The following is a 12,861-nucleotide window of genomic DNA, read 5'->3' as shown; positions in this document are numbered from 1 at the left end:
ACCCGAAAACCACGGGCCATAGCTTCCAGAGCCTCAGAGGTCACAGAGCCCAGAGCCCTTCAGCCCCGGAACCTTCCCACGCACCCCAGACATCCTGCGGGGGTCTCCAGGGGGTCCTGTCCCAAAAAGAGAACCGAGCTGCTGGTTCCAGGTCAGAGCATGGCCCCTCTCCCCACAAGACGGTCCCCGCCACGGACTCAGCCCTCCCCCCTCCTTTCTACCCGCACCTTCCAACCGCCCACCGCTCCCCCAAACACACCTTCCTCCCAACCCGCAGGCCCGCGGAGGCCCCCAAGTGCTACCTGGGATGCAGTGCTGGCCCGGCAGCCCCTGACCACAGAGCAAGGACAGTCCGTGAAAATCACTCTGCAAACAAGCCCTCCCGCAGGGCCCAGCCGTACCCCTGGGAGCATCTCTCCCGTGAGCCACCCGCGCCGCAGACCAGGACCCTCGCCGCACCGAAGACATCTGGGTTCCACGGGGGAGGCCGAGCTGCCGGATGACGGTCAGGGTGGGGGGCCAGCAGCCTAGGGGTGCTACTCCTCTGTTCTCGGTGCTCAGCCCAGCAACCTGGCACCCAGGGGGCTGGCTGTTCCCAATCTGCTGGGGTGGAGGAACCTCCTCCCCTTCCTCAACTCGCTGACTACTGGTGGAGATGGTAAATGTGCTTTAAAAAAAAAAATGAAGGAAAAAAACCCAGCTCACTACCAGGAGCCAGCCAGCCCAGGTGGAGCCCTCCATTAATCACGCGGGCAGTTGAGGGACGCCAGGGGGACAGATGGGGCCCTCGGGGCGGGTGGTAAGCGGGTGCTGCCCAGGCCAATGGGAGCTGCGGCCTAATTACAGGGGACGGTGACCCCAGGCAGCAGGGGTCAGGCGCCGGTCAGAGTGGCACCCAGGAGTCCAGCTGCTCCCCAGGCCTCCGGAGGAATGGCGGGGGGGGGCAGAGGGGGGAGGGCGCAGCGACCACAAAGCCCTACCTGCGCTAACACGGGCTTGTGGGTTCACGCTCTGTCACACAGAGCGGGGAGCGGACTTGGTCTCTATCCTCAAGGACAGGAGGGGTCTGGAAGGGGAGGGGCACAGCACATGAAAAGAAGAGGTGAGTCCACGGCGTGGAAGAGACCAGAGCTGGACACAGAAGATTCTGGAAGGGGCCCCCGGGAGCAGGAGTACCTCCACTGAGTCAGGCAGTGCTGAGGTGCCTGAGTCAGGCAGCCTCCAGGGCCCCTCCTGCTCCGGGCCTCACTGGGCTCTCACCAGGAACGGCAAGCTCCTGGTCAACTCTACACATGCATCAAGAACGTGGGGAGACCCCTGGGCAGGTCCAGCAGGCAGGCCGTGGGCAGCGGCTCGGGAGGATGGCAGACGGGACACCACACACTCCTGATGCCTGGACACAGACGGCCCTCGGGGCCTGGTCTCCTGCTCCCCACCCGCCCATCCCACAGCAAGCCTAGACCACTGTGCTGCCCTTCAGATGGGTCACTGGTGGGCTGAAGAGGGGTCCCCAAAAGGCACGTCTGTGTCCCAGCCCCCAGGACCCGTGAAGGGGGACCTGATTTGGAAATAAGGTCTTTGCAGATGTGACTAAAAATCTCAAGATGTGGTCACTGTGGGTACTGGGTAGGTCCTCAAGTTCATACTGAGTGCGCTCCTAAGAGACAGGAGAGATCCCGCTCCGGGCAGAGCAGGCCCCAGCATGCCCAGGCAGCTGGGACGGGACCCTGCGGGATGTCCTCCCTTTGCTGCCTCTGGGGCAGGTGGTGCGTGACCCACATCTACCTGCCTGCTGGGCTGCGAGTGGGCCAAGAAATGACCCCCTCCAGGGCCGCACCCCATAAAGAGACACCCCTCCATTCTGCTTCTGGCCTGCAGAAGCAGGAGAAACAGAAGCGTGGCCTACAGCAAGCTCTAAATCCTGTGCCAGAGCCCCTGGCAGACCACAGCCACTGCCCAAAAGAGAGAATTTTAGCTCCACTGTCAACCAGCAGCTCGGTGTGGGAAGGGCAGGGGCAGTTCCACTGAACCCGGGGCTGGGAGGCGGCCTGGGCTGCACAGATGACCCCTGTGGCCTCAGTGTCCTGGTGACAGACCTGGAAAAGGGCAGGCTGAAGAGCCCCTTCCAGCTCCGGCACCCGAGGACCCGAGGACCATTCTGAAGTCGGCCACCAGCTCCGGCCACTCTGCTGCTCCCGGACCGATCAGCCAACTCCACCATCAGCAGAGCCAGAGGGGCCCGGCCAGGGACAGACAGGGAGGGCCAGCCCACCTCCTCCCCGGGGCTGAGGTCGAGGACCGAGGCGTGGCTACATTCCTCTGGGGCCAAAACCACAGCTGGCAGCTATGCCGGTGAAGCTGGCCTTCCCTCAACCCAGCGGCCCAACCGGGAGCAGGAGAAGCCAGTGGGCACCCATCTTGCGAGCCGCCGTGGGAGACGGTGCGGAGTGATTTTTTTCTTTTTGATAATAACTTGCAGAGGTAACAACATCCATCGCTCTTTTCCTGACCCTAAAAACAATTCATAGACAATGTAGAAAATTGGCCAGACACAAAGGAAACAGAAGAAAAGAACATCGATAAACCCATGCCCCAGAGAACCACGGTCAATATCTTGGCCAAGGTCCTTCCAATCCTCCTGCTGCGCACATCTGTGCACGTGTCTCGTGGGCAGGCTCGTGCAGGGGCACGCTCTGTGCTGCCCTCTGGGTAGCAGCACACGGGTCAAATCCCTACTCATTCCAGCACCGTGCTCTGAATTCTTTTGTACTTGCGAGGTTCTGGTATCTGATCATTCTCCGTGCAGACCTTGGTCAGAATCGTTTCTGGAGCTTATTAAGAAGTCAACTGCCAGTCCTGGCCTCCTGGAGGTTCTGAGTCAGGAGGGCTGGGTGGGCCTCGTGCCCCAGCGTGCATCACAGGGGAAGGGGGGGACCTTACAAGCTTCCTCTCCACCACCGCCCCCTGCTGAGAATCCTGCAAAAATCTTAAGAACCAACCATCAGGGTGCCCACTGCCCACTCCCCCCCACAGCCGGTCACCCTCCTGGGGACAGGAGTAAAGCGCGCTGGTGTTTGCTGTGCCCCCCAAACTCCTCCATTGAATGCTACGCCGGTGTGATGGTATGAGGCCGCAGGGCCTTTGCATGTGCTCAGGATGTGGGAGCAGACCCCTGGGGAACAGATCAGTGTCCCTGTAAGAGAGCCCTCCACCCGGGGAGGACACGGGGAAGACGGCCGTCTGTGAGCACGGACCTGGCAGCATGGTGATCCTGGATCCCCAGCCTCCGGAATGGCAAGAGATGGCTGCACGGTTTAAGTCTCCACCCTTGGGCTTTCACGACAGAGGCCCAAACAGACCAGCACAGTCCCCATCTCCACCAGGGCCTCGGACACTGCCTGGCACGTCCTACAAACCCACAAAGGCCCATCACTCTGAATTTCTACCAGCCGATGTCGCGGAGTGCTTACTCTAGGCCGGGCACGGCTCCGAGGCCCATTCAATCCTCATGGTGACACCAAGACCCAGCACCTTTATGCCCTCCCGGTTTCACCGATGGACAGCCAAGGCCCGGAGAAGCAAGCAACTGGCCCAGCATCCCGGCAGGGCGCGAGGGAAGCCAGACCCCAGCCAGCATGCTAATCGGCACACCACCACCACCACTCTGACTCCAAACCCCACCAGCCCCCACCCCAAGAGCCACACCCTCAAGGGGAGAGCGCCTGCCAGCCCCCCACGGGCACTGCACTGAGCCCCAAACCCTCACCACCTCTCCCAAGCTCCCCCTCACCCTGTAACGTGGGCACTAGGAATCCCATCTCACAGGAAGCAGTCACAGAGCTGCAGGGCAGCGAGGCCAGGACTGGAGGAGGGGCGCCCCCCACCCCAGCCCAGACTGCCGGCTCTAGACGCCCAGCTGTCCCATCTTCCGCTGATGTGTGGCCTGGGATTTCCATCACAGCCTGGCAGGGTCAGCCCGTGGGTAGGGTGGCGCCAGGGAGGGCCAGAGGACGGGACTCAGCAGTAGGGAGTGCTGGGGCAGAGGCAGGTACAGGTCAGGAGGGCCTGGGTCTGCCGTCCAGGGTGGCCTGGGGCCAGGGGTGACCCGAGTGAGCCTCAGCAGCCCGTCCACCTTGCTGGACTCGGGGAAGACTGGAAGACTGAGTGGAGGAAGTGCCCAGCCCCAGTGCCGGGCATGTAGTAGGCGCTCGATAAAGGAGACAGTTATGGAAACTAACAAGAAACGGGCACGGTCAGAGGAAGTGCCTGTGAGCAAAGGGGGAACAGCTGGAAGGGCCGGGACTTGGGTCAGAAACAAAGAATGCGGCAGGGCGGGAAGGAGGGAGAGAGGGAGCCGGAGCCCGACAGCCCGACAGCCGGCTCTGGGACAGCTGTGTGCAGGGGCCTGGCTTCATCACCTAAGTGTCAGGAGAGATGTCAATATCTGAGTGCAGGGCAGGGGAGGATTTCCTCCCTCACCAGGGTCCCCGTCCCCCGGCTGCCCCGAGACTCCGTGTCCCCCAGGGCCAGGGGCTGCGGTGGGGACAGCCACCCAGGAGGGAGAGGACGCGACTCCACCTCCCTCCTCCAAAGGTGCGAACGCATGACGGCCTTCCCCCATCTCGCTCCCATCTCGCTCCCGAGGGGCCCCAGCCCTGCCAAGGCTTTCTCTCGCAGCTTCGCAGAAAAGCCAAGCAGGCCTCCCTGAGGGTTGTGGAGCTGGACTCGGACAAAGCTCGCCACCCAGCCTGCGCCCCTGTGAGGCGGACGACTCAGCCACCTCGCTGCTCCCACCGGGATCACTCACCACCCACGTCCCTCGTGGCTCACCCAGCCTCCTGACCGGGAGCAAAGACGGAGCCCGGGGCCTCCTTGCGAGCACAGCCCCTAGGGCACCCCCGTCCCATGCCAGCACCTCTGTCAGGTGTGGGCACAACAGGATCCCCCAAACTATGAGCTGGGAGAATCACAAGAGAAGCCAGCCCAGCGCCATGTGCCTGGAGACCCTACCTGGTGACCTCCCACCCGGGACTCTGGTGACATCCTCCTTCCTCCAGGAAGCCCTCCTGAACCTACCCCTCTCTTGGGCTCACGCCTGGACCCCCAGAACCTAGAACAAAAAGGGCGCCCGCAGACAGCTGTTGAATAAAAGGAATGAGCCAACGGCTTCTCCCACCCCATAGATCCTACCCCCCCGCCCCGCTGCCCACCCCAGCACTTCTCAAGCTGAACGAAAAGCCAAAACCCAGCCCCCTCCCAGAGCGTGCCTTCCCCTGACTTTTTATGGGGGACAGGAGGCAGGGGACAGCAGAGAAGACCACCCCTCCATGCCTGGCTAGGAGCCAAGAAAACTTGTATGCTTTTACTGTAGATAAACTCGGTCTCCAGGGGACACGGGGCAGGGGCCCAACCTACCACTCACAGGGAAACTGCCCACCCACATGGAAAGGAGGCCCAAATATCCCGGCTCAGAACCAACTGCCTGCACGGAGGGAGGGAGCCAACCCAGACCCAGAATGAGACCCTGCCTGGAACAGTATAGAAATCCACCAGGTTGCTGCCCGACGGTCAGAGCAACAAACATCTCCAGGTCAGTGTCTGGGGGAGGGGAGACGGCCTGGGAGGGGGCAGACGGCCAGGTGGCCCATACTGGAGACATCTCTCTCTTCCCACCAAAAAGAATGATGCTGTCTGTTGCCTAACCTCCCACGGGCAGAGAGGGGGCTGTCTGTGGCCCAGGTGGCTCCCTTCCTCAATTCCAGGGGAGGTGCCAGGACCCCCAGACCCTGCCCCAGGGAACAGCCTAAAGCCTATCAGCAAAGGGAGCCCACGCTCCTCGAAGGGCCAGGGAAGGCTGTGGCCTTGGCTAGGAGACCAGATACACAATCATCAAAAAAGACCTGACAAGGCCTGCAAAAGAGCTCTGTGTTCCAGCCCCTCCTTGGAAAACTGAGGAAGTGGGGCCCAGAGGGGAAGGAACCCCCCCCACTTAATCCAAATAAGCCCCAGGCTGCAAACCCCCACCTCCCCATGCTCCCCCCCCATTTGTACCCAGGGAACAATCATTAAACCCCAGCCAGCCAGACGGGCCCTTGGAGACCAAAGGAGGAGTGGAAAGGCCAGGAGGTGGGGGGTGAGGTCGCTGCTCTGCTTCCCCTTCCCCATTTCCCCTGGCTTTCCCAGGAGGCTGTTCCAAGTGTTTGAAGGCAAAGGCTCCCCACCTTGGGGCCAGGGCACAGGAAGCTCTAAGCCATGGGTGGGGAGCACACGTTTATGCATTAAGGCCAGCGCCCTGGGTTTTCTGGATTTTGCAACTTGGCCCAGGGGAGGGAGAAGGCCAGAGTCCGTAGAGGCTCACCCTCCCGGGAAGGGCTATTAAAAACTCAGGAACATGGGAAAGAGACGAAGACAAGGAAAAACACCAAAGGCAAGCAAGAAAAGAAGTAGGCTAGAGCCTCCTGCCAGGCTCGCCACCTTCCCTGCAGCCCTGGTTCCTGAGAGAGCCCTGGGCTGGGCGTGGGCGCTCCACGGACATCAGACATCAGAGCCGTCCTCTCGTCCCTCCGCCTGAATTTCTGGGCACTGGCAGCACTTTTAAAAATGACAACAAGCTTGGGAGCTTCCAGAACGTCTCCTGGTCCAGGCTGACCGGAGTCTCCAGGATCTGTCCCAACCGAATGACACAGCCCCAGCCCAGAACTGCCCCTAGGCGCCAGGAGTGCCTAGGGGCCCATGGCTGGGTCTGTTTGTCTGGAGATTACAAATCCTCAGGCTTCTGGGACCATGTTCCAGAGAGTTCCGGACCGTTTGGTCTCATTAGCAACTCAGAGAGCATCCAAATTTGGGAAAAACAGAGAGGGCTTTGGAAAGAAAGCCACCGTTTGACCATTCCTCCTCAGTGCCTTTGAAAGCACAAAAGCTCGTTTCCTGGCTGAGTCTCGGGGATGAATTAAAAAAAAAAAAAAAAAATGAAATCTCCCGGGGCCTCCACCCTCTGAAGAATCTCCCACGGGAGCCCCCCACGGCACCTGCCCCTCACCACCCCCTCATTCTGCACACCCCAGCCCCATCTTTGAGGATACTCAGCACGCAGCCCACTGTTCCGGCCACAGAACAGTGAGCAAAGGGGGCTCCGAGCCCAGCACGAAGGCCCTGGTCTGGCCAGGCAGGCAGGTGGGACTCCTTCCTGGGTTTGGGGGCCACCACGGGTCCCTGAGTCTGGTCCCCAGGTCCTTGCTGCCAAACTAGGGTACACTCCTATCTGCACCCCAAGGACTCTTCCGAGCAGCAAACTGGCCCCACAACAGGGTTGCCAGGCCGGTAAACCCAGCGGGGTGCCAGTGATGGTCCCGACTGGACTGAGGGGGTCCTGGAGGTCAGATCTCTGACTGGGACCTCCCACGACCTCTAGGCACTCCAGGAGAGAGAGGACGAGGGTGTCCTGCTCTGCTTGGCCAGCGTCCGTGGCCCACCACACCAAGTGGCAGGCTGAGGCCACTGGCACGGGGCGGAGAAATCCCCGACTCCAGTGGGGCAGGCCCACCATCTGCCATCCATGTGGCCCTTGGTGTCACCGCATCACACATGGGCCACCGTGTCACTGCCCCCACCGGCAAGATGGCCACCTCCGGAAGTGTGGCCTGAGCCAGTGCCCCCGACGTGCCAGACACTGGGCTGGCTGTGCCCACGACTGGCGCTGGAAGCCTGAGCTCCAGGCAGGGAAGCCCCAGAGCCCCCACCCCCTGCCCAGGTTCCCCGGGCCCTTGGCAGGCAGGGGGGCAGAGCGCACAGGCTCCCGGGGCCCAGGCAGGGCACCTGGCTTGCCCCTGCTGCCCCCCTCGTCTCTTAGCTCACAGCCCACACATAAGTAGGACTTGCCAAAGAGCCGCTGGACCAGGAGGCAGCCCCATGTGTCCACCCTCCCCTGACCCAGGCTCCCGCCTCACTCACCTTTCAGGGAGGTGGGCCGCCTGAGCCCACCACCCGACTTCAGTCAGGCCGTCCAGCGGCAGCCAGTGGCCCCGCATCGCTGATGCTCTGGGTTGGGGAATGGCAGGGGAGGTGGGGTGACCTCTCCAGGGAAGCAGCCCCACAGCCCTCATGAGCCCAGCTCTGCCATGACAGGGACAGGTCTGTGGCACCTCTGGAGAACTCTGCCAGGCTGGGGGTCTGGGGGGTCCTTTGGCTTGGCCGGCAGCCTGAGCATCTGCTGACCTCAGAGAGGGCCCGGGAGCTCCGCAGAAGCTACAAACCTCACTGTCAGCCTCACCCAGGGTGAACACACAGGCCTTTGCCTGTGGCCTTGGAACACCTTCCATCCCCCAGACCCCGACATCTCTGCGTCTGCCCATGGCCACCCATCCCTTGCAAACACTCCCCCAACTCCACGAGCGACAACAGCACCCCCCCACCCACCCTCCCAGGAGCAGGCCCTGTGCTCGGTGCTGCCAGCCACATCCACCTAAATCCCAGGACAATCCTTGCAGAGAGGGTCAACTGTGGCTCGAGCTCAGAGACTTCCCGTGCGCCACACAGCATTCAATGGCAGCGGGCTCGCCCTCCTGAGCCCTGCACCACGGGGGCTCTCGGCTGCCCCAGCCCTCAGCTTCTGGAAGGCCCTCCCGCTCTGGAAGCAAGCTCTGCCCACCTGCCTTGTTCCAAACCCTCCCGGAGATCCCTGTCCTCCAGAAGCCCTTCCAGATGGACACCCTGCGGCGTGAGACAGGCCCCCACCTCCCCGGCCCAGGTGGGACACTCTGCCCAGGATCCCACGACACAGGTGCTCCTGCCACCCCGAGCGTGCACCCCAGCTGTCCTACATGCACCGAAGCCCGGGCTGTGCTCGGTCCCCTGCTCGGGCCACCCAGAGCACCGGGCCCCTGCTGTGGGGGCAGCTGGATCCTAAAAAAGCTGTCCCATCATCACTGCGGAAGAGGCATCAGCCGAATCCCCTAGGCCCGGCTCCTCCAGTCTGGCCGAGGGACCTCACCACCATCTGGCTTCCCCCTCCTGCCTCCAAGGTGCCACCAACAGGGAGGAAGTACTCCCGGGGGCTCTGCGTGTAGCTGAAAAGCAGGAGGCATCACTCGAGAGGCCCACTGGCATTAATTAGGGACAGGTCTGTACCCATCACCAAGCAACAGGCCTTGTCCTTCTGGGAGGAACGGGGGCCCTGCATCTAGCAGGCGAGGGAGCGCCCGTCCCAGAGGTGTCTGGGCTCCCAGATGAGTGGGCTTGTCTGTGTGGCCCCATCCCTGCCCCCAGGAGACCCGCTCCCTGCCCCTGCCCCCCAGGCCCACCAGCCTGCTCTCTGGGGCGCAGAGCCTCCAGGACCCCTCTAGAAGGGTCCTCCAAACAGACAGCAGAAGGTCTGGAAGAACAGGCAACACCTGTATGCAACAGAGCTCAGCTGCGGGACCGGAGTGCCGAGCGAGGTTCTGGGCCAGACGGCGTTCCCACAAACATCAAGGACTTTCAGGATTCTTTCACCGCAGGCAAACAGGGTTCCAGCAAACAGCGCCGAGGAAGGCAGGCCCGCAGCTGGCACTTGGAAGGGCTTTGTTACACAAAGACCAGACTTGTAATAGCCTTCGCGATAACAGATCTGGCCTGCTCTTACCCAAGAACACGCCGTCCAACGGCTCCGTGCCTCCACCGACCAGGGAAGGAGTCATCTGTCCCAGGCCCATCTTCCCAGGGGGTATGGGGGGGGATCAAAACTCTCTAAAAAATTCAAATGAGCAAAAATACAAAACTCTCTTCTCTCCCCTACACGAGGATTCGCCACAGAGCCCCAAGGTCATCCTTCAAGGGAAGGCCAAGGCCAGTGTGGGACGTTCAGGCCCATCAAGACCACTGCCACCCTCTCAGTGCCTGGTGGGAGATGTGAACCTGACAGACCCCCATGCCTCCCCGACGATGGGACAGAGCCAAAACAACAGCGCCCCCCAAGGCAGGGGACAGATGTGCCCAGGAGTGGGGCATTGGTAGATCCATCCACACACCCACACACACATCCACCTGGGGCAGCTTCCTGTCGGCCCTGCAGGGACGCGCAGCTCTGGCTGGGACACCCACCCTGCACCCCACCCCAGGTGCCTTCCCCTCTGCCCCGCAGGGCATGCCACCCTGACCTGGATACTCCCATTAGCTCCAAACCTCCCAAGACCCCCAGGGAGGGCCCTCTGGGCCCCTGCAGGGTTCCACTCTGCGAGCACTGCAAACCACCCCCAACAACGCTGTGGCTGGGAACCTGCCGGGCTTTGGTGGTGGCCCGGGGGGGGGGGGGGGCGCTTCTGTTCCGCCAGGCCCCAGGACTCTGGGGGTACAGCAGCAGCTGTGAGGCTGGCCGGCTCCTTCCTAACCCTTTTTTTCGTCCTACCTTTCAGAAACCCGGAGAAACCCCATGGACCCAGACCAGAGCTCCTCCAACTCTGCTCTCGACACTCCGGCTGCCGCCCCAGGAGAGTCCCAACCCCGGGCAGGCGCGCCTGGCCTGGTCCTCTGATCCGCTCCAGCTGGCCCCTCCCTGTGCCCCATTCTCCCGTGGACCAGCTCATTCCGGCCTCCCCCGCTTCTGCCTGCTGCGCGGGACCCGCGTGCTTCCCCCTCCCTCCTGCAATTGAATTCCGACTTTCCTCGCCTAAGTTCTGCCTCCTCCATGGTGACCTTTCTCTGCCTGGGCCCTGCCACACTGTATCTGTCACCGCAGCTTTGGGTCATGCCCTGTCCTCCTTTTACGGATGGCCCCTTCCCCACCTCCGACCAATCCAGGCCCAGCACCCAACACCCAATACCCAACTCCACCCCGAGCTCCTGGGGCACGTTAGGGAGGCCTTTCCGGTCCCTGAGCTGGATGAGCAGGGCCCTTACACACCCTTCCAGCCAAAAGCCTGGGGGGCTCGAACCCCCGACCTGTTGCCCTTCAGGACCCTTTCAGCTTGTCAGAGCACACAACAGAGCGACTGGTGACCACAGGGAACTAGAGGGTCCCAAAGAGTGAGAAATCTCCCCCTGGAGTCACAGGGCTGCCCACTGTGGCACCAGGCTGGTCTCAATGCGGCCATTGTCTCAGGCCAAATGAGAGGGTCAAGAAGCCGCCTGGGATCCCGAGCGGGTAGAGGCGGCCAGCATCTCCAGATGGGGCCCGCCGGGGTCAGGATGGAGTTACACACGGGGACCTGGAAGCAGAGGTGCGAACAGGGCCGGCTATAGGACCACGCCATCCCCAAATCTCCACCTCCCCCTCCTGCCTCAGGGCTACCACGGAATCCTGTTCTTCCCACCTCCCAACCCCCGCTTCCCGCAGGACGCTTCCGGGCCAGGGACTGCAGGCCAAGCTTGCTGGCGCGGGCCCCAGGGAGGGTGTGCACACAGTGCGCGACCTGGAGAGGGCAGTCGCCTCCAGCCCGGCGGGTTCTCGCACTGGGACACTTCGGAGATGAGAGGCCCCGAGAGCAACTGTGGGAGTCTCAAAAGAGAGCCACACTGGGCCCGCAGAAGGCGAAACACAACGAAGGAGACGCAGGGACACTCCAGCAGAACCATGTTACCCAAAAGGTCCCAAGAGCAGAGCAGAAGCCGTCACAGTCCTGCAGACCACAGCCCCCCTTGTTTGGCGCTCAGGGTCACAATCACAGAAGTGCAGCCGCCAGCAAGCCAGGCGACCGCAGGCCCGTCCCCTGCATGGGTGTGCCGGCGCACTAGACGCCGGACACTCTTCACACCCCTGCCTGGGCCAGCCTATGCCCAGCCCAGAATCACGGCTGCCCCGGCTCTGCTTGGGATCCAGCCAGACTCTGGTCCCCAGAAGGCCCCAGAGATGCTGCCAACCCCAGCAGACCATGTGTGCCTCAGAGCTCAGGGACACACACATCCTGTGTGTGGGGACGGGGGTGGGGGGGTGGGGGTGTTAGAGGACCTCCTGGCTAGGCCTGGCACCTGGACATCTAAAACTCCTTCCAGCCTAGCAGCCCCAAGGCCAGGCCCACCAGACGGCTCGGCCCAAGGCTGCCTGGGAGCCCCCTGGAGGGGCGGGGGCTCCAGGTCCCAGCAGAGGCAGGCCCGCCCCTCAGAATTCCGGGCCCAGAAGCGCAGCCGACTATTGTGTGCGCTTCCCTCCCGACCGCTTTATTTACTCCCCAGGACGCCAGGACCAAAAGCCACGGGCCGCCGCGAGGGCGCACGAAGGCGCGCGCACACACACGCACACACGCACACACGCAGGCTCAGGGCTGGGGAGCCCGGCGCACTCGGAGGGAAGAGCCCCCAAGTCCCGACACACTCCGTAAACCCCGAAGGGGGGAGGGGACCAAAATGCGCTCCCCACCCGCACGCAGGCCCCTCCTCCCCCGCGCCGCCCGACTCCGGGAGGCGGAAGGGGGTGTCCCCGGGCTTGGATTGGGGGGCCAAAGGGCACCCCCCTCTAGACCCCACCGGCCCCGAGCCGTGTCCGCTCAGCGGCCTCCCCGGCGAGGATCCGGCTCGGTCCGGCCCCGAAACGGGTGTGGGGGAGGGCGGCCGCGCTCCGGGCAGGACGCAGAGGCGGGTGACCCGCTCCCCGCCCCGCCGCAGGGCCGCGGGGGCCCGAGGGCCGACGGGCAGCGCCGCAGGGAGGGGAACGAGCGACGGCCCCGAGGGAGCCGCGAGCCCCGGCCAGTACCGCGGGCGCCCCGCGAGCCCTCGAGGGGGCTGTCGCCGTTCGGCAAATACAATAAAAGGAAGGAAGCCGGGAGGCAGCGCGGGGGCCGCCGAGGCGCGCGGGCCCCCGAACCGGGTCCTCCACGTAGGCGGCGCGGGACAGGGGGCGCGCGGCGGGAGGGCGCCCCTTCGGGGGGTCCCGCCCGCCCCTCCTCGCGCCCG

General features: G+C 63.3%; 1 protein-coding gene across 5 annotated transcripts in view; it reads right to left on the bottom strand.

Moving 5' to 3' along the window:
• SEPTIN9 (septin 9) overlaps positions 1-12,861 on the bottom strand; it is a 144,609-nt gene that overhangs the window by 74,091 nt on the left and 57,657 nt on the right. The window contains exon 1 of one of the 5 annotated variants that reach the window (XM_032320124.1): positions 10,382-10,574. The exons of the other annotated variants lie outside the window; for them this stretch is intronic. Coding sequence (XP_032176015.1) covers positions 10,382-10,559 — 178 coding nt within the window. The 5' untranslated portion in view covers positions 10,560-10,574. Of the gene's footprint in view, positions 1-10,381; positions 10,575-12,861 lie in introns of those variants that run through there. 5 annotated transcript variants of the gene reach the window in all.

Source organism: Mustela erminea, chromosome 18 (assembly GCF_009829155.1).
Source record: "Mustela erminea isolate mMusErm1 chromosome 18, mMusErm1.Pri, whole genome shotgun sequence".
Classification (NCBI taxonomy): Eukaryota; Metazoa; Chordata; class Mammalia; order Carnivora; family Mustelidae; genus Mustela; species Mustela erminea.
This window is presented reverse-complemented; position numbering and strand designations above follow the sequence as displayed.